The 19,412-nt window shown below is 42.7% G+C and overlaps 1 protein-coding gene across 4 annotated transcripts in view; it reads left to right on the top strand.

The window, feature by feature from the left end:
• Positions 1 to 19,412, top strand: part of SUSD1 (sushi domain containing 1) — a 243,638-nt gene that overhangs the window by 13,522 nt on the left and 210,704 nt on the right. For all 4 annotated transcript variants that reach the window (XR_005529943.1, XR_005529944.1, XR_005529946.1 and 1 more), the window contains exons 2-5: positions 51 to 164; positions 2,815 to 2,970; positions 14,963 to 15,115; positions 16,054 to 16,233. Coding sequence is in view for 1 of the 4 variants with exons in the window: in XM_039240706.1 (XP_039096637.1) it covers positions 51 to 164; positions 2,815 to 2,970; positions 14,963 to 15,115; positions 16,054 to 16,233 (603 nt within the window). In the remaining 3 variants the exon portion in view is untranslated. The remainder of the gene's footprint in view (positions 1 to 50; positions 165 to 2,814; positions 2,971 to 14,962; positions 15,116 to 16,053; positions 16,234 to 19,412) is intronic.

The following is a 19,412-nucleotide window of genomic DNA, read 5'->3' as shown; positions in this document are numbered from 1 at the left end:
AATGTAATGTTGAAATTTTCTTTTCCTGAAATATATAATTTATGATTCAGTTTTAGATGTCTGTGCCACTTGCCATGAACATGCTACCTGCAAGCAAACAGAAGGGATGAAGATGTGTATTTGCAAATACGGATTTGTGGGCAATGGGAGGACTCACTGTGTTGGTAAGTTCTGAATCTTGGGTCAAGATGAAAAGTTGAATCAACTAACAAGGTTCTCTAGAGTTGAAGAGCTTAATACTTCCGTGTGGGGAAAACGTTGTTTTGTTCACGTGTTTTTATTATAAGAAGTTTTGTCTGTTATAATATGGCTTTCCTTTAGTGATTCCGCTAATGCCTTTCTTTAGCATTTCCAAGGAAGTATCTTTCATGTTAGGGGGTCAATGAACTTGAATCTTTGGCAACTCTCTGACCTAACACAAATATGAAATGTTTCAAGTCTTGAGTTTAACTTAACTTGAGTGAATATTGCATTCCTAAATTTCTCCTGGTTGTTTTGGTGTAAAATGATTTGTATTAGTAACCTGAGGAAAAACAAAACACAATTGCCTACTGGACTTCTTGCCTAGTGGGTGAAATACTGATGCTTAGAGTTTTATGACCATCAGAATCCCTCCTCCAGATTTTTTGTAGTTGTAGCCCTTTGGGGTCTTGGGTGGCTTAAAGGAATACAAAGACCTTTAGGCTAGGAGTACCTAAGGTTATTTTTTGCTTCACGGTATCCACCATACCATGAGAGTCGGGCAGTATCCAGGATCGAGCCCAACTCAGAGAGAGGGAGAACCTCACAGCATATATCTAACAGTGAATGTTGGGAGAACACAGTTTTCTCTCAGCAACCTTATTACGTGCGGTACAAATGTTGATAGTTGTGCAGTGACAGCGTATACAACCTTGCTGTGATATCTTTGGGTTTTTCTACCTAACGAAAAATAATAATTCTCAGCTTCAAAAGTCATATTCTACTTCACAGATAACATGCTTTCACAGTCACACCTCATTGCCTGTTCCTGCATACTGGAATTGTGCCCCCCTTGACCCTCTTTCTTTAGGATTCTGTCCGGGAGACCGTGGCTGCCTTGCGGTCTGAGGCTCCTGACGCATCTTCCCCATCCCCTCCTCTGGCTGATGGCTAGCAGGGGCTTGGAAATGAGGTTGGAATGGGGCACGGACAAGCCTTTTCTGTTCTTTCCCCTGATGTGGTCCCCTTCCCCCGGAAGCTCACCGCACTCTGGTTTCTTCTTTGACTTCTGAATAGAAGCTTCTCCTAATGGGAGGAAGGGGCTTTATTAATTCATGTGGCCACTTGCTCTCAGACACCGGACACTGCGTGTCCCAGCGCTTGGCCTGCTGAGACCACACCATAGCATGCATACATGTATGCTGGGCCTCCTGTAATGTGGTGTTAAGTCAAGGGACCTAAGAAATTTAGAATTCTCTACCAACCCAGTGTCCCTCCTGGTGAAATCACCAGGGGAGACGTGTGTCAGAAACTATAGCAAAGGGTGGGAATATGCCATTTCCTGGGCGGCTGGACTTGGGTCTGGAAGCCCCATACAGTGCTCATCAGCTGGCCTGGGTACTTGGCCTGGCTGTGGCTTGAGGGCCTTGTTTCTCTGCCATTCCATGCAGATCTCACCGTAGACGGTTTTGACTGTGAACTGTGTTCCATGTTCAGTTACATTTCTAAAAAGATAATACCTACAAGTAAAATGGGGGTGGGGGTGGGGAGGAGCACTGGATTTGCGGGGAGGGTACTTTTGCAGTGGTGGGAATTGAATGCAGTTGTGAGGCGCGGTTGAAGTGCTTCCAGGGAACCAGCGCTGTAGTGAAACACTAAACAACAATCAGAAGTCGATGACCCCTCCCCCACCCCAAACAAAACGAAGCTCGCTGGATAGATCAGCTCTGAAAGAATGCATGAGAAATTGGTCACAGGAGTTCTGCTGGTAGGGGCCAGGGCAGAGTCGGCAGAAGTCTGGCCTGCAGGCCAAATTTGGCTGCTGCTTGTTTTTGTAAATAGAGTTTTATTAGAACACAACATTGCTCATTTGTTTCCTTATTGTCTGTGGCTGCTCTCGTGTTCCAGAGCATGGAAACAGACACCGATGATGGACCCTTCACAGAAAAAGTTTGTTGACCCCTGAGCTACAGGACAGACACAGGAGGGAGGTTTACTTTCATTATACATCTCTGTCAAATTATCGGATTTAAAATACTCAGGGCAGGCTTCTGTGGACTCCTCAAGCACCCTCTATTTCAGTCCTTCTCACTGGGTGACTAACATTATTCACATGGGTCATTGACGATTAGCAGGAGCTGTTATTAGCCCTGCTCCCGGATGAGGCTTAAGCACTAATTCCATTGTGTTTCCTGGTAACTCAGAAGTAACGAATTTTCCGGTTAATCACTGGATGCAAAATCGTCCTCCTCTGCCTTTCGTGAAAAAAGCAAGAGGAATGCAGGCCGAGCTGGAAAAGTGGGATGCTGGTTTCCCCAGGCCTATGATAAAATCTTTTTAAATACGGAGAAGTTGAAAAAGAATCCCCTTCCCCCAATCTTCAGCTGAGACGAATGATCAGATGAAGATGTTGGTTTTCTCTTGTGGTTTTATGTAACACCGCGTGCATGCTCCGAGGGCCCTGTGCCCTGTAGCGTGAGAAGCGTGGTGAAAAGCAAAGAGGCTGGGGAGCAGGTCATTGAGACGTTGTCATGGAATAGTAGCGCCTGAGTGTCGCACAGCAGGACAGTCTGGGTGGTTGACTATGCTGTGGACTGATAGCCCTTTCTGTGCGTTGTCTTAATGTATCCGCAGATAAAAACGAGTGCCAGTTTGGAGCCACTGTGGTCTGTGGAAACCACACATCTTGCCACAACACGCTCGGAGGCTTTTACTGCGTTTGCCTAGAAGGATACCGAGCCACGAATAACAACACAACATTCATTCCCAATGATGGCACCTTTTGCACAGGTACTCCAAAAGGGGGCTGCAGTGACGGCCTCCTGGTGATGGCGGGCAGTATCTGAGGTGGGGAGAGGGAGGTGGCGTGGCCAGGGCAGGGTGCGATTTAAGGGAGGGACTCTCCTTTGTTAAGAAGGTCCATGAGGGAAATTTGGATGTGGGCTGAGTATTAGTTAATATTAGGGAATTATTGTTAATTCTGTTAGCTGGCATAACAGCATTGTGATATTTGGGATAATATTCTTTATTATTTTAATGTTTATGTATTTTGAGAGAGTGGGGGAGCGGCAGAGAGAGAGAGAGAGAGAGAGAGAGAAAGAGAGAGAGAGAATCCCAAGCAGGCTCCATGTCCCTTGCAGGGCCCGATGCAGGACTCAATCCCATAACTATGAGATCATGGCCTGAGCCAAAATCAAGAGTCAGATGCTTGACTGGTACTGAGCCACCCAGCCAGGCACCCCGATTTGGGATAATATTCTTATTTTGGGAGATGTATGCTGAAGTATCTAGGAGTATATGAATTATCTGCTATTTTTCTGATCTAGAAGGTATCTTAAATGACAAAATGTGAATAATTGCTGAATCTTGAGGGAGTGGGTCTATGGGAGTGAACTGTAATATAATATTTTTTTTCTTGTTCTGTGCATTTGAATGTTACTCTTAGAGGTGGTACCTGCAGGTGGGGTGTTCTGGGGGTGACTGTGGTACACACCATTATGCACATTGTGGGCCCAGGGGCTAGACATTCAGATGTTGGCTTCTGGGAGGTCAGAGTGCAGCCATGTTAGAGATGGGGCTTGCCTCTCAGAGGAATGAGGTGAGTGAGGAGTGCAACTTTTTGGGTCTCAGTAGCTTTGAAGCTTTGGGCATATGTTGGTTGAATACAACGGGTCGGCAAAATCCTAATTTTCAATGAGCCCTCTATTAGCCGGACTCTGTTTCACAGCATGTCGTGACACTGTAGCTCTTTGATTTTCTAAGAAAATCTATGAACAGTAAGGGAGAGGAAAGGCAGGAAAAGACTCCTGGTTCTAAGATGGTTTTGCATAGACTTAATGACTCTGCTTAAAAGCCTTGTGATAGTTAGATTTTCAGGGAAAAGGAAGGGGGAGAGAACATGTTTTATCTCCTTACCCACCAGGAAGGACAGAACCTGATGCTCTGATTCATTCCCCCTCTTGACCTGTACCAAAGTCAAATTCCCCCAAAGGGTAGCACATTTGATTTATTCTTGACATGAATGAACTGCATTCCCTCAGAGAAAGCATTTTGGGATACATTGTTGTTTTAGGTAGCAGATCACTTGCTGCATGATTGCCAGAGTGCAGTGCTGCAAAATTAAATTAGATATGTTAAAAAAAAAATTTTTCTATTTAAAAAAAAAAACAAACCTTACAAGATGATGATGTGGTGTTCAGTTCATTCACTACACATTTCTCACGCATGGCCCGTGTGTCACGGCTATGTCAGCGGGAGTTGATGTCAGACCACTAATTTCAGTAGAAAGTGCGAGTCGTAGGTAAGCAAAAGGTACTTTCGGGAATTTGGAATCCATGGGGGCTCTTATCTTGAAAGCAGGGAAAGGATCAGAAGAGATTCTGGAGGACATGATACCTGAAACTGTTTTCAAGGCTGTGGGAGTATGCCAGGAAAAACTTTTATAACTAATAGAAGACTGTAGTTCCCAAGGATGCATTTGACTTTAAAACAGTAAGAAGGAGGGGCGCCTGGGTGGCTCAGTCGGTAAAGCGTCTGATTTCAACTCAGGTCATGATCTTCTGGTTCGTGAGTTCCAGCCCTCTTGTGGTTCGTTGGGCTCTGGCTGACAGCTAGCTCAGAGCCTGGAGCCTGCTTTGGATTCTATGCCTCCCTCTCTCTCTGACCTTCCCCTGCTCACGCTGTCTCTGTCTCTCTCAGAAATTAAAATAAATAAATAAATAAATAAATAAAACAGTAAGAAGGAGAGAAGTAGAAGAAGAAAGAAATATTTTATGCAGGGGCCAAGTAGATGTCAGCCTATTAAGAACCAGCCTTTCTGGAACAACATCCGGATCTAGGCTCTGCTTCTATTCTACTTCTTGTAATTATTTAGTGATCTTTCTTTTTTAAAAAATGAGATATATGTCACATGCCATCAAATTCACCCCTTTGAAGTATACAGTTCGGTGGTTTTTCGTATATTTGCAAAGTTGTGCAGCCATCACCACTATCTAATTTTAGAAGATCTCCATCACCTCAAAAGAAGCCCCATCTCCATCGGCAGTCATTCTCATGACCTTTTCTTTTGAGGTCTTCAGTTATGACTTTATAAGAGCTGATGAATGACTTTTCTCAGCGATACTGAGTTTCTATCAGAATCAGTTTCCACTTAAAAAAAAAATGGGGGAGGGGGCGCCCCTGGGCGGCCCAGTCTGTTAAGCGTCCGACTTTCGATTTCGGCTCAGGTCATGATCTCCTGATTCGTGAGTTCAAGCTCCACATCTGGGCTCTGTGCTGACAGTGCGGAGCCTGCTTGGGATTCTCTCTCTCCTCTCTCTCTGCCCCTCCCCTGCTCATTCTCTCTTTCTCAAAATAAATAAACATAAAAAAAAAAAAAAAAGAATCACAGTCGCCGCAGATACATCAGTGGACTTTAGCTGAGCCAGAGGGTAAGCCGGTTTTGGGGGTGTCAGCAGTAATCCGATGTTTGTCTGGAACCACAGGCTATAGATCCTGGTTCCTGAATTCCACGAACTCCTGTGACCTGGTGCTTATCCTGCTTTGCAGAGTTCAACCCAATTTTAGTAGCTGGTGGCAGGTAGGCCTCTTTGGATGTCACCAGCAAGAGATGAAGAATGAGCTGCAAGCGTTCTAGTTCTGGAGAACCTGCAGACATTCTGGCCCCCAGGGCTGCCCCCAAACAACTTGCAGGGACCGTGGAAACTTTGCAGGGGAAGAGGCTGTGTGGCACTTCCGGTGCGATGGTGGTTTGGCTTGGGTCAGCTGACAGCAAGTGCAGAGAAATGAGATTGATGTGGGAATAGGCGGGCACTGTCGTGTCCCCGCCGGCCCGACTCCACAGTGTCTTCTCAGTGCCTTTGAATCCCGACATCTTGGGAATCCATCTTGGCTCTGATGGCAGCTGCAGCCTTCTTTCTCATCAGCTCATTTCCCACAGTACCATGGGCCCGATGCCATTTCTTCTGGAGAAATGCAGCAGCAGTTCAGCCTTGACTAGGAAATGGAGAAAAGGGAAGGGGGGCAAGGAGCCTACAGGGAGCAAATGCCTTGCCACTTCGCCATTCCGTCAGTTCCTGGAACCTTCACCTCAAAGCCTGTTTCGTGTAGGTCTGCCTGTGGTAAAGTAAACCCCTTCATTCCGAGAGGTAAATCCCTAACCCTGCCAGGACCAGTCCGTGCGTTTCTCTCTCAGGTCAGGAGCCTGTTTTCCATGGGAGCCTTTGCCCACAAGCTTCTCAGCTGCCCTGTTGTTTCAGATCCTGGCGCAGCCTGCTGTGGCCTTGGGCACAAAGGCGTGGTCCCACCGACACCCTGCTGGCTGTGTGGGTGTTGCCCAGTAGGCTTGCAGCTGTCCTGAGGTTTCTCCCAGGGCCTCTCCAGATGGGATTTTGCTCCCCAAATCCTTTAAATTTATTTATTTTTTAAAAATGCTTTTATTTATTCTTAGAGAAAGAGAGAGAGACAGAGCATGAGCAAGGGAGGGGCAGAGCGAGAGACAGACGCAGAATCCGAAGCAGGCTCCAGGCTCTGAGCTGTCAGCACAGAGCCCAACGAGGGGCTCGAACTCACAAGCCGTGAGATCATGACCTGAGCTGGTCGAACACTCAACTGACAAGCCACCCAGGCACCCCTCCCCCGTTCCTAATCCTTTGTTTTAGCTTGGTTTCGTTCCTCAAGTGTCATGTTTTGCTACTCCGAAAGAAGGAAGAAACAGGAAAAGCTAAACCTAAGAAAAAGTGCGCTGGGTTGATAGGTGATGATGGCTTCAGGCCCCTGCTTCTAGGAAGGAGAGAGAGGCAAAGGTTCTGAATCAAAAGCTGCTTAAACCAAAGCTCCATTCCCTTAAATTCTAGAGGCCTTGACTAAGGCACCATCTTTTCTCTTTGGGAATGAAGGGACATGCCTGAGCTCCCCTCCACCCAGAGGTGAGCATCACCTCACTCCACTCTTGCCTCTTGGCTGCTCAAGCCCCAGGGTATGGGTATCCCATATTCTTTCCCAAGGCCCTGTTGAGTGGGGTAAACTATGTGCACATGGTTCTTTTTTGCTCCACTAGTTTAATGTTTTGGAAGGAGTAATTGGGACAGGAGCTTTGGAGCATCTATAAAGTGGGTTTTCCTAAGCAAACTATTGATATTGGCAAGATTGCGAAGGCAATGGGTAACCTTTGAGTTCAGGCTCTTTGCTTCTGACCAGTGCCTCTCTGAGCAAGACCTTGGAAATGGTTCTTCATTTTATTCAGCTATTACATTAACAAAAGTTGTATCAAGAAGGATGGAGCTGTTACCCTAGGATGGAGCTCTGGAATAGAGTAGAGGTGAATGGGGCATTTAGTTCTGATTGTAGTGATCGTTTTCCCTAAAACAAGACAGAAGCAGTGGCACCTGGGTGGCTCAATCATTTGAGCGGCCAACTCTTGAGCCTCAGGTCATGATCCCAGTGCTGTGGGATCCAGTCCCATGTCAGGCTCTATGCTGGGCGTGGGGCCTGCTTGGGATTCTCTTTCCTCCTTCTCTGTCCCTCTCCCCTGCTCACACTCTCTCCCTAAAAAAAAAAAAAAAAAAGATAAGCCAATATGTTTTTCTCCATAAGAAGGAATATAGCTTTAAAAAAGAGGAATATAGTTTCGTTTTTTCCCATTTATTAAAAAAATCACATACTCATGTAGAATACTCAAGCAATTATATAAAAGGATAAAAGAGAAAGAAAAAAGCCATGTAATATTAGCCCAGGGGCAACAGCCCTTTTTTTTAAATTAAATTTTTTTTTCAAGTTTATTTATTTATTTTGAGAGAGAAGGGAAAGTGCATGCACGAGTTGGGGATTGTCGCAGAGACAGAGGTGAGGGAGAATCCCAAGCAGGCTCTGAACTGTCAATGCAAAGCTCAAGGCGGGGCTTGAATGCACAAACTGTGAGATCATTACCTGAGCCAAAATCAAGAGTCAGATGCTTAACCAACTGAACCACCCAGGCGTCCCTAATAATCTTGGTTTTAAATGAGTATTTGTGTCCCTCTAAACATGGTTTCTTAAGATGTAGGCTTTGAGCTGAACTTCACATTTGAGGAGGGAAGATGGCAGGAAATAAACAATTACTCTCCAGTAATTTTTGTCTTAACCTTCATGGAGTTGGAAGGAACTAGTTCTTAGTTGGCGATGTGGAGAAAAGCAGGCTGTGAGAGCATTTCATGAATGTGAAAGTTCTTCCATGCATTTTTCTCACAGAGTCCGTTCTAAGTCTTCAGATTTTAAAGGTTTCTCCAGGCAAGGGCTTGTGGTTTTTTGTTTTCTTTTCTTTTTTTTTTTTTTTTTTAAATTTTTGAGAGAGAGAGCTAGCAAGCATGAGGGAGGGAAGAGCAGAGAGAGAGGGAGACAGGCTTCAGACAGAATCTGAAGCAGGCTCCAGGCTCCGAACTGTCGGCATAGAGCCCGATGTGGGGCTCGAACTCACGGACCGAGAGATCATGATCTGAGCCAAAGTCAGATGCTTTAACCCACTGGGCCACCCAGGCGCCCCAGGGCTTGTGTTAAATGGGGATTCACAGACTTGCCTCTCTGGCACTCTTGCCAAAGCTAAACTCTTGCCTCTATGACACTCCTGTTCTCGCTAAGGGCCCTCCAGATGGATCTTTTGATTCTGTTCTAGAGCATTCAATTCTAGTGGAACAAGCCACGTGACCACTCCCCAGGCTGCAGCCAAGAAACACATGAGAGTGTGTGTATGTGTGTGTGAGCACTGCTCACAGCTGCACTCAGGGTTTGGTGAGGGTTCTGAAGGGGTACCTTATGCTCCAGGGAGAACTGAGTCAATAGAAAGGCAAGGCCCATTCATATATTAGCCAACGTGTATTGAGGAACTAATTAGCTTCATTTTACAAAAGTAGTTTAGAAAGGTTAAGGAACAGACCTTGTTGGTCCATCTATTAAGTAGCAGAATCAGTTCTCCAACCTGGGTCTGTTTGACTTTGAAACACGCTTTTAGTTGAAAGGATTAAATCTAGAATGCCAGGGCGCTGGCATCAGGTCAGTGTGTCCTGCTCAGTTTTGCTACTTTCTGGCAAGGAATTGTTCTGGCTGTGGATAAAGTTAGATAATCCAGCCTATACAATGGGACAAGGAACTCCCCCGCCCCCTTCATTATGTAAGTACATTAATAAGGTTGCTCACTTGCTCAGAATGTTTTTTCTTCACGAGCAAATGTGTTATAACCTTGGAGGCCCCATGGACTCCACCACATGGAGAAATTATTCTAATGAGCTTAATGTGTTTATCCAGCTAAGATTCTAGAATGGGTTAGAAAAGGGGTGGTTTGTGAACATTAAGAGGTAGCAGGGCATTAAGTCAAAATCATGTCAAACTAATCTCAGGGAAAGATGGTAGATACTTGTAGACCTCATTAAGGCAATTGATATCTTTGACAATGTCTGTGGACGAGATAGAATTATTATTTTTATTTTTTAAAATATTTTATTTATTTTTGAGAGAGAGAGAGAGACAGTTTGATTTTGGGAGGGTCAGAGAGAGAGGGAGACACAGAATCTGAAACAGGCTCCAGGCTCTGAGCTGGCTGTCAGCACAGAGCCCGATGCAGGGCTTGAACCCACGAACTGTAAGATCATGATCTGAGCTGAAGTTGGACGCTTAACTGACTGAGCCACCGAGGTGCCTTGAGATAGAATTATTGATTGGATGATGATACAATTCGATTGTAATGGGAGACATGGTGCAGATAGTGGTTAAAAGTACAGTCTTGGAGCCAGAGACCTGGTGTCAAACTCTGGCATTTCCACTACTTAACCTGTGTGACTTCGGCCCAGTCACTTACCCACTCTATGCTTAACCTACTCCGTCCATAAAGTGGGAATACTAATAGTGTCTGTTGTGAGGATTAAAAAAGATGAAAATAATTAGTAATAAATAATGAAGTATTTAGAACAGTGTCTCGCATGTGCAAGCTGACATGCAGAAGTCATTGCTATTAGCACTCATTATAACAATCATTGTTATTAGTCTGTTGAATGACTGTACATAAAACAAACTGATTAATGACCATAGTGACTCATACAGAGTTGACCAGTCTAGAAACTCCAAGTCTTTTCCATACCATTGCTACTTAGCCACATTTTTGCCCTCTATGGCTTGTACTGCTGATTTTTAGAAGTCTACTGAAAAATCCATTTATTCTCACCATCTTTTGAGGAGTCTGGGGTAGGTAAGCAGGCCGGAAAATGATTTCTGGGTCAAAGGTATATGTACGCATTTTACAAATGTACTCCCATTTGGAATACAAAATCTTGATATGCTGAAATGATGGATTCAATTCTAGAAACACATGTTGGATCCTGCAGTGTTGAAATCATCTCTACAGTTTGTGCTGGATTGAGATTGATTTTATTGCATACTGTTTACATTTTAAGAATCCTTTGTTAATAGAATACTACATGGCAATGAGAAAGAATGAAATCTGGCCATGTGTAGCAACATGGATGGATCTTGAGGGTGTTATGCTGAGCGAAGTAAGTCAGGCAGAGAAGGACAAATATTATATGTTTGCACGTATAGGAGGATTAGGAGGAACTTAATGGAGGAACAAGGGGGAGAAGAAGGGGGTAAATAGTGGGGGAGAGGGAGGGAGGCAAACCATGAGAGACTCTTGAATGCTGAGAAGAAACTGAGGACTGATGGGGGTGGAGGGGAGGTGAAGGGGGGTGATGGGCAGGGAGGAGGGTACTTGTGGGGATGAGCACTGGGTGTTATATGGAAACCAACTTGACAATAAACTATTAAAAAAAATCCTTTGTCAACTGTTACCTAAAATTCCATGACTCTGTTATCAACAGTTGTTTAACTGAGTTGTTACTGGTTTCATTTCTTACCACTTTTTGTTAGTAGAAGTTTTTTTTGTTTTTTTTTTAATTATGTTTTCCGCTTTCTTCACAGTATTTATTCTGATGTTTTTCACTGGCTTGACTACTTTTTAAAATCTTTTTCAGAAAAGAAACATCAGTAGTATAATTTCTGAGATCCTCATGTTCTTTTTTTTTTAATTTTTTAAATGTTTTATTTATTTCTAGGAGAGAGAGAGACAGCAAGAGCAGGGGAGGGTCAGAGAGAGAGGGAGTCACAGACTCTGAAATAGGCTCCAGGCTCCGAGCTGGCAGTCAGCACAGAGCCCGACGCGGGGGCTTGAACCCACGAACCGCGAGATCATGACCCAAGCGAAAGTCGGACGCTTAACCGACTAAGCCACCCAGGCGCCCCTGAGATCCTTCATGTTCTAAAATGTCATTCCTTGGCTTAAATATAGTGCAATGTCTTGTTCCCTTTTCCTTAGAACTCTATAAATATTACTCTATTACTCTCTGGTGTTTCAGACAAGAAGTCTTAGGTCAGATTGTTTTCTTTTCCTCATGGGTTACTGTTCTTTCTCTCTTCCTTCATGGATTTTTTTTTTTTTTTTACAAATAGTTTATTGTCAAATTAGTTTCCACATAACACTCAGTACTCATTCATGGATTTTTCTTTTATTCCATGAAATTCAGAATGACTTTCATTTTCAACATTCATACCTGTCACCTCAAAAGGCTGTTTGGATGTGAATACATAAGCAGAGGAAATTTTTCCTTTGGTATTAATTCTTATACATCTGTAGCATTCTCTTCCATAATTCCTCTTAAATGGATATTACATATTTTGGATCTGTCCTTATTTATTTATTGTCCTATAGCTTCTGTCTCATATTATTTCTTTTTACTACTTTTTTAAAAAATTTATTTATTTATTTTTATTTTTGAGAGAGAGAGAGAGAGAGAATGGGGGAGGGGCAGAGAATGAAAAGGAGACACAGAATCCTTAGCAGGCTCCAGGCTCTGAGCTGTCAGCACAGAGCCCAATGTGGGACTTGAACTTGTGAACTGCAAGATCATGACCTGAGTTGAAGTCAGATGCTTTCCCAAGTGAGCCACCCGGGCACTCCCATATAATTTCTTTTTCCATATGTTTTTGAATAAATCTTCAAGTTGGAATTTGCAAGTTTATTTCTCAGCAGTGACCAACTTGTTATTCAATGTCTCTATTGGGTATTTATTTTTGGCATTCATATTTTGTTTTTAATTTCCAAGATCTCATTGTTTTTTTTTTTTTCCCAGAAGCTCCCTTCTTCTTTTTTCATTGATTTTGATATCCTCTCTCTCTCTTTCTTTTTTCTTTTTTTTTTAAGAGAGACAGAGCACGAGTTGGGGAGTGGGGTAGAGGCACAGAGAGAAAATTCCAAGTAGGCTCCATGCAGAGCCACACATTGGGTTTGATCCCGTGACCCTGGGGTCATGACCTGAGCTGAAATCAAGAGTCACACATTCAACTGACTGAGCCATCCAGGCACCCCTCCTTTTTTTTTTTTTTTTAAGATTTTATTTTTAAGTAATTTCTTTAAATTTTTTAAATGTTTATTTATTTTTGAAACAGAGAGAAACAGAGCATGAGTCAGGAAGTGCAGAGAGAGAGGGAGACACAGAATCCGAAGCAGGTTCTAGGCTCTGAGCTGTCAGCACAGAGCCTGACGTGGGGCTCAAACCCATGAATTATGAGATCATGACCTGAGCTGAGGTTGGATGCTTAGCCAACTGAGCCACCCAGGCACCTCTATTTTTAAGTAATTTCGACACCTAACATGGGACTTGAACTCACAACCCTGAGGTTAAGAGTCACATGTTCTCATGACTGAGCCAGCCAGACACCCTGATTATAGTATCCTCATTAATCTCATCTGGACTTTTTTTTTTTTTTTTAATTTTTTTTAATGTTTTATTTATTTCTAGGAGAGAGAGAGACAGTGTGAGCAGGGGAGGGTCAGAGAGAGAGGGAATCACAGACTGAAACAGGCTCCAGGCTCTGAACCGGCAGTCAGCACAGAGCCCGATGCGGGGCTCGAACCCACGAACCGCGAGATCATGACCTGAGCGAAAGTTGGACGCTTAACTGACTAAGCCACCCAGGCGCCCCTCATCTGGACTTTTGTATCTCTTCATCTGTGAAGAGTTTTTTGGTCATCTATTACTATGTAATTTTTACTCTCCACCTCCCCTCCCCACACTTCCATTTAATGGCTTGAAACAACAATTTATTATTACTCACAGTTCCATGGCTAGGTGGTTCTGTTACTCAGGTGGAAACATTCAGCTGGTGGCTAGGCTGGGCTGGTAGTTAATAGAGGGTGTCTCTCACATTCTAGGGGCTTGATGCTGACTATCAGTCAGGGCACCTTAGTTTTCCATGTGGCCTCTCTCTTCACATGGTGTCTCATCTGTAGGGCATCCTCTGAATGATGGTGGCTTGCATTTCCTTACAGCATGGCCACTGGATTCCAACAGAGGGAGAGAAGAAGCTGCCACTTGTCTCCACTGTTAGGTTCAGAGCAGGCATAGTATTAACTTCTGCTGCATTCTATTGTCCAAAGCAAGTCTCACTACTTCAAGGGGAGGGGAAATGGATTCCACTCTTGAATCCCCAAGAAAGGGAGGGGAAGGGTTGCTGGCCACCATCCTTGGAGACAGTCTCCCGGATTTTCCCCTACGTCTGATGCCTTAAAGATATAGACTGATCAGAATTGGTAGCTTGTATGGACTCTTTCAGCAATTAAATGAATTGCTGGCTCCCAAATAATGGTCATTGAGTGATGAGGAGTTCATTGGGCCAAGACCAAAAAAACAAACAAAAGAGAGAATATAGTGAATTTTAACAAAAATCACAATTAAAGAAATTAAAAAGGATTCTAATATTATTTTCTTCCTTTTATGAAATTACAGCATTAGTAGTTTTTGCAAAAACAAAACAAACTCTTTATCTGGCAAAATAAAATATCAGCCATTTTATACTGGCCTTTAACATCCCAGAGCCGGTTAAGGACCAGGCTTTCTCTGGTCCTGCTCTTCCCTGTTCTTTGCTCCTTTGTCCCCATCCCCCACCACAGTTCTTGCAAGTGTCCTGGGAAAAGTCTCATTTCACTTAAGGTATTTTTTTCCTCTGGGTGAAATAGGTGTGCGTGTGTGTGTGTGTGTGCGTGTGTGTGTGTGTGTGTGTGTGTGTGTCTGATGGAATTCCTAAAGTTTTTAGTTTTGTTTTCCTAAGCCATTTCTCGGGGAAAAAACTGCCAGCTGGCAGAGAGTTTTCCACTCCAGTGTCTGAATTACCATGTGGTTTTTGCCTCCATACCTGTTACTTCTGGCAGCTTGTAGTCGAGAGGAGAAGTCTGCCAAGGGGCATGTCTTTTTCCTCTTGAAGCCTGTTTTAAGCCCTTGGAATCTTGGTAAAATTGGTGAGACCCTTTTAAATTTTCCTCTGTCTGCCTCACCATCTTATGCTCATGAGCTGGAAAGCATTTTTCAACCTGGTTTAAATTATTTTATATTGGAGTTCTACTCCAGGTATTTTAGTAGGAGGTAGAGGCCATCCTTATTTTGTAGTAATTGAATTTTTCACCATCCTTTTTTTTGGGGGGTTCCTTTTGTTGGGTGTCAGAGAATTGGTGATGGTGGTTGGTTTTAGTATATTTCCAGAACACATCGACAAGTGTTTATGGAGCACCTTTTGGTACTGTTGGTGTAAAGGACATATGAAAAGAACCTTTGAGGAATAAAATAGAATTGATGATACCATTGTAGACAAATGCATCCATTTTTGTAAGGGTAGATTGAGAATGTGAGAAATGGCAGTCACAACGCCTCCTGCCCCTGGTTTTTTCCTTTTTCTGTTTTTCTCCCCCTTCTTATATTTGGGTCTCAAGACATAGATGAGTGTGAGGTTTCCGGCCGGTGCAGGGAAGGAGGACGTTGTGTGAACACTGACGGAAGTTTCGAGTGCTACTGTATGGATGGATACTTGGCAAAGAGTGGGCCCGAGCCTTTCCACCCGACCAGAGACGCCACGTCATGCACAGGTGGGTTTCTGACAAAGAAGGAATGTTCTGAAGGCGAGATTCTGTTCTCAGATGATTCTCTCCTGCTCTTAGCCTGTGTTTGTGGGGTTGGGGTCTATGTTGGGGATATGAGTGGAGATTATTCCTTTGCACAGCTGTACAACCTATGAAATAAAGCCAATAATATAGGTTAGAAGGGGGCTATCTTATATTTTAAAAAAAAGCTACAGTTAGTAAACTTTAGAGATTTTAAGTTGTAAATAGATATTCTGCTATTAAACGTGATTTATTTATTTATTTATTTATTTATTTATTTTTTATTAAAGGTATAGATTTTTTAAAATGTTTTATTTATTTCTGAGACAGAGAGAGACAGCATGAGCAGGGGAGGGTCAGAGAGAGAGGGAGATAACAGAATCTGAAAAAGGCTCCAGGCTCTGAGCTAGTTGTCAGCACAGAGCCCGACGCGGAGCTCAAACCCATGAACTGCGAGATCATGACCTGAGCCAAAGTCGGACACTTAACCGACTGAGCCATCCGGGCGCCCCTAAACATGATTTTAGATAGTAAACATAGCTGATCTGGTAAGGACCAGGAGAAGAAAAGTGACTCTGAAAATTCCAAAGCCATATATATCTTAAGGTATTTTGCAATTCAATTTTTTTTTACTTCGTTAGGCTAGGCTTCTCTTTAGCTAGGGTGAATTAGTGAAGGCTGACTGCCAAATTCCATCAGCTTTGTGTATGTACAGATGCTATTACCTATGGAAGGCCAGAAGACTGAATACAGACAATCATTGGAAACATGCCCAGAAGCCAAATGGAAATTAACCAATCTGTAAAATATGGCTCAGGTGTGTGTGGAGGGAGGGGGGATGATAGGGCAGAGGTGGAGAGAGATGATGAATTTTGAAAATTCATATTCACATAGTAATGAATTTGACATTAATTTATTTTCAGAAATAGACTGTGGCACCCCTCCTGAGGTCCCAGATGGCTATATCATAGGAAATTATACTTCTAGGATTGGCAGCCAGGTTCGTTATGCTTGCAAAGAAGGATTTTTCAGTGGCCTGGAAGGTACAGTTTCAAGGTGCACAGCCTTGGGCACATGGGAGTCCCCCAAATTAAATTGCCAAGGTGAGTTTTCAAAAGGTTCAGGTTCCTGTCGTGTAACATTTTGAGATTGTTTTCATGTTTCTCTCTAAGTTTCTCTTTAGGGTAGTGAATGAATTAAATAGATCCAATAAATCCCTGTTGTTTGTAATAGATTTTCAGTTGATTCTCTTGGTATTTTCAGGAAAAGTTATCTAATTATCTGCAAATAATGATAATTCCATCTTTTTTTAAATTTTATTTTTTTAAATTTTATTTGAGAGAGAGAGACAGTGCGAGTTGGGGGAAGGGCAGAGAGAGGGAGAGAGGGACTCAAGCAGGTTCCGCACTGTCAGAGCAGAGCCTGATGCGGGGCTCAAACCCACAAAACCATGGGATCATGACCTGAGCTGAAATCAAGAGTTACACACTCAATCAAATGAGCCACCCAGGCGCCCCTGCTAAATTTCATTTACAATTTTAATGTTGATATTCAGAAGAGAGATTGGCTTATTTTCTCTTTTTGTGCCACCTTTGTTGGGTATGGTGTCAGTGTTATTCTTAATTTTAAAAGAGAATGTGAAAGAATTTATTTCTTTATTCCTTGGGCTACTATAAGTAAAATTTTTAAAGATTTGGAAGATTTCACTTGAAAATTATCTGGATGTGGCTTTTTTGGAGAAGTAGCCCTGAGGCTATTAAAAAAAATCCTATACTTATTATTGGCCTAAGTTTCCTATCCATTTTGGTAATTTATAGACTCCTGGAAAATCATCTATTTTATCCATATTTTCAAGCTTTTTTGTAGAGAGAAGTGTAAAGGAATCTTATTTATAATTTTCTATAGTTACAGCTCTTCATAAGTAAAATATTTGAAACAACCACAAATATCTATTAATAGGAGATTGGTTAAATAAGTCATGGCATGTACCCAAAATGGAGTATTATGTAGCCAATAAAAATTACATTAGAAAATAATATTTATTGACATAGTTTAGTCATAACAGTATATTACTGAGTTATCAACTATATGTGTAACATCATAATTTTGAAAGAGTTCATATGTACATATATGCTTACAAAAGTTTAGAAGGGTGTACAACAAAATATGAACAGCAGTAACTTCTACTGTGGTGGGGGGATCATGGATGATTTTCATATTTGATATTCTTTCTGTATGGAAAGAGTTTTAAACGTATTAGACAAAGTAACAGATTTGTTTCTATTTTGGAAAAAAGAAAAGTTTTCATCGAATTTACTACATAGCTAGGAAATCTCAGTGAAGTGCTTGGCTAAGTTAATTTTTTTTGTTCTGTTCCGATTTGCGATTCAGGCTCTAAACACATTTTGAGAGTTAAGTATCATCCTGGGGGTTAAGAAATTCTAAAAGTACATTTTAGTTCCAACATTATCTTTCAATGAGTCAATTAAAATGCAGAACTTAGATTAAAATGTGCCATAATGCATATCAAAGAACTCCCTGAGGATTTATATAGGAAAACCCAAATAAAAGAGTGTGGCTTTGAGGACTAGTAGTCATCTGGATTACTGGACTGAGGATGGAGAAGGTTAATTTAGAGGAGAGTACTTGTTACATTCCCCAAAGAACTGTTATTTAAAAGATCTTCCCTCCTTTTTTTTCCTCCTTAATAACTGTTCCGTCTGCCTGCTGACACCTTCCTCCTCCTCCCCCGTGTCACCACATGGCCACCAGCTTCTCAAGGCTGTGCCTGCTCTTCTGAGCACACCCCTTCTTCTTAATTCTTCCTCTTCTCTGGGGCTCCCGATTCTGGGCTGTGTGCCAGCCGGCACTGTATTCTCAGCTCAGAGGGATAAAGCCACAGGAATTGGGAGTTCCACTGAAAACACCAGCAAACTGTGAACTTGAACAGGTATTTGGGAAGGGAGCCGCTGCGTGTTACTGATGCAGCCTTGGTGTCCAATTTAACAGACTTCCTCATCTGAGAAGATACAGTTGTGGATCCCCTTGTTTGCCAATTACGGTGTCTCTGGAGGCTCTGCTGCCATGGCCAGGACCCTGATGCACGGGCCCCCGTCTGAGCAGTCCTCCTAGGTGGGGCCTGGAAGCAAGGATGACAGCTTCTGATGCCAGGGCGTCTAGGGCTCCTGAAACCTCAGCCCCACATTTCCGTCAGCCCTCTGGAAAAGACAGAATCAATCTCTCGTTTGCCTTGCCTATTATTTTACTATTACTTGTTAAATTTTCAGAAAAAATGCAGGTTGTACATGGAAGTTTAGAGAACTTAAACTTTTAAAATTGAACCAAGCCAGAAGCAAAGTGAGAGAATCTCTTCAATTGTGTTATCAGCAACAGCAAATCCAGAGTTCAGGTCTGATGCTAGAGTAACTGTAGACCTTGTGACTAAGGAAATCTGGGTCCGGGAGAAGAGAAAAGACAGGTATATCGTGAACTATAAGGTAAGGGGGACCTCCTAAGTGTTAGGTGAGAAGATGGATAAACACTAAGAGTTCTGATGGGAGATAAGGTGGTTCCAGGGAAGAGGTGACATTTGTGCTCTTCTCTTTGAGTAGTTTGCTTGCTGTGTAAGAGTCTGGCAAGGAGTGGTTTACAGTGTAGGTAGATCAGTTGGAGGGTTCTGGTGGGGCGGGGAAAATCTGTCTTCCAAGATAAAATCCAAACTCCTAACCGTGGCTTCTGAAACCAACAGGATTTTGGCCTTTTTGGCTTCTCTACAGGTTACATTTCCCATCATCCTCTTCCAACCACATGTCAAGCTTTTATCAAATTCAGGGCCTTGACACCTGCATCTCCTGCTACTTAAAATACTTGCCAACCATCTTTAAAAAATTTTTTTTACTGTGGTAAAATACACATAATATAAAATTTACCATTTATAAATAGACAATTCAGTGGCATTAAATACATTCACAGTGTTGTGTAACCATCACTGTTTTCTGTTTCCAGAATGTCTTCATTATCCCAAACAGAAACCCTATGCCCTTTAAACAATAACCCCTCATTCCTGTGTCCCTCCAGCCACTGGTAACCTCTGTTCTAGGTTCTGTCTCTGTGAATTTGTATTCTAGGTACTTTATGTAAGAGGAATCGTACAATATTTGTCTTTGTGTGTCTGGCTTATTTCACTTAGCATAATAATGTCTTCAGGGTTCATCCATGTTGTAACAGGTGTCAGAACTTCATTCCTTTCTAAGGCTGAGTGACATTCCATTCTGTGTTTATG

This window comes from Hyaena hyaena, unplaced genomic scaffold (genome assembly GCF_003009895.1).
Source record: "Hyaena hyaena isolate Hyena2069 unplaced genomic scaffold, ASM300989v1 scaffold_6, whole genome shotgun sequence".
Taxonomy (NCBI): Eukaryota; Metazoa; Chordata; class Mammalia; order Carnivora; family Hyaenidae; genus Hyaena; species Hyaena hyaena.
This window is presented reverse-complemented; position numbering and strand designations above follow the sequence as displayed.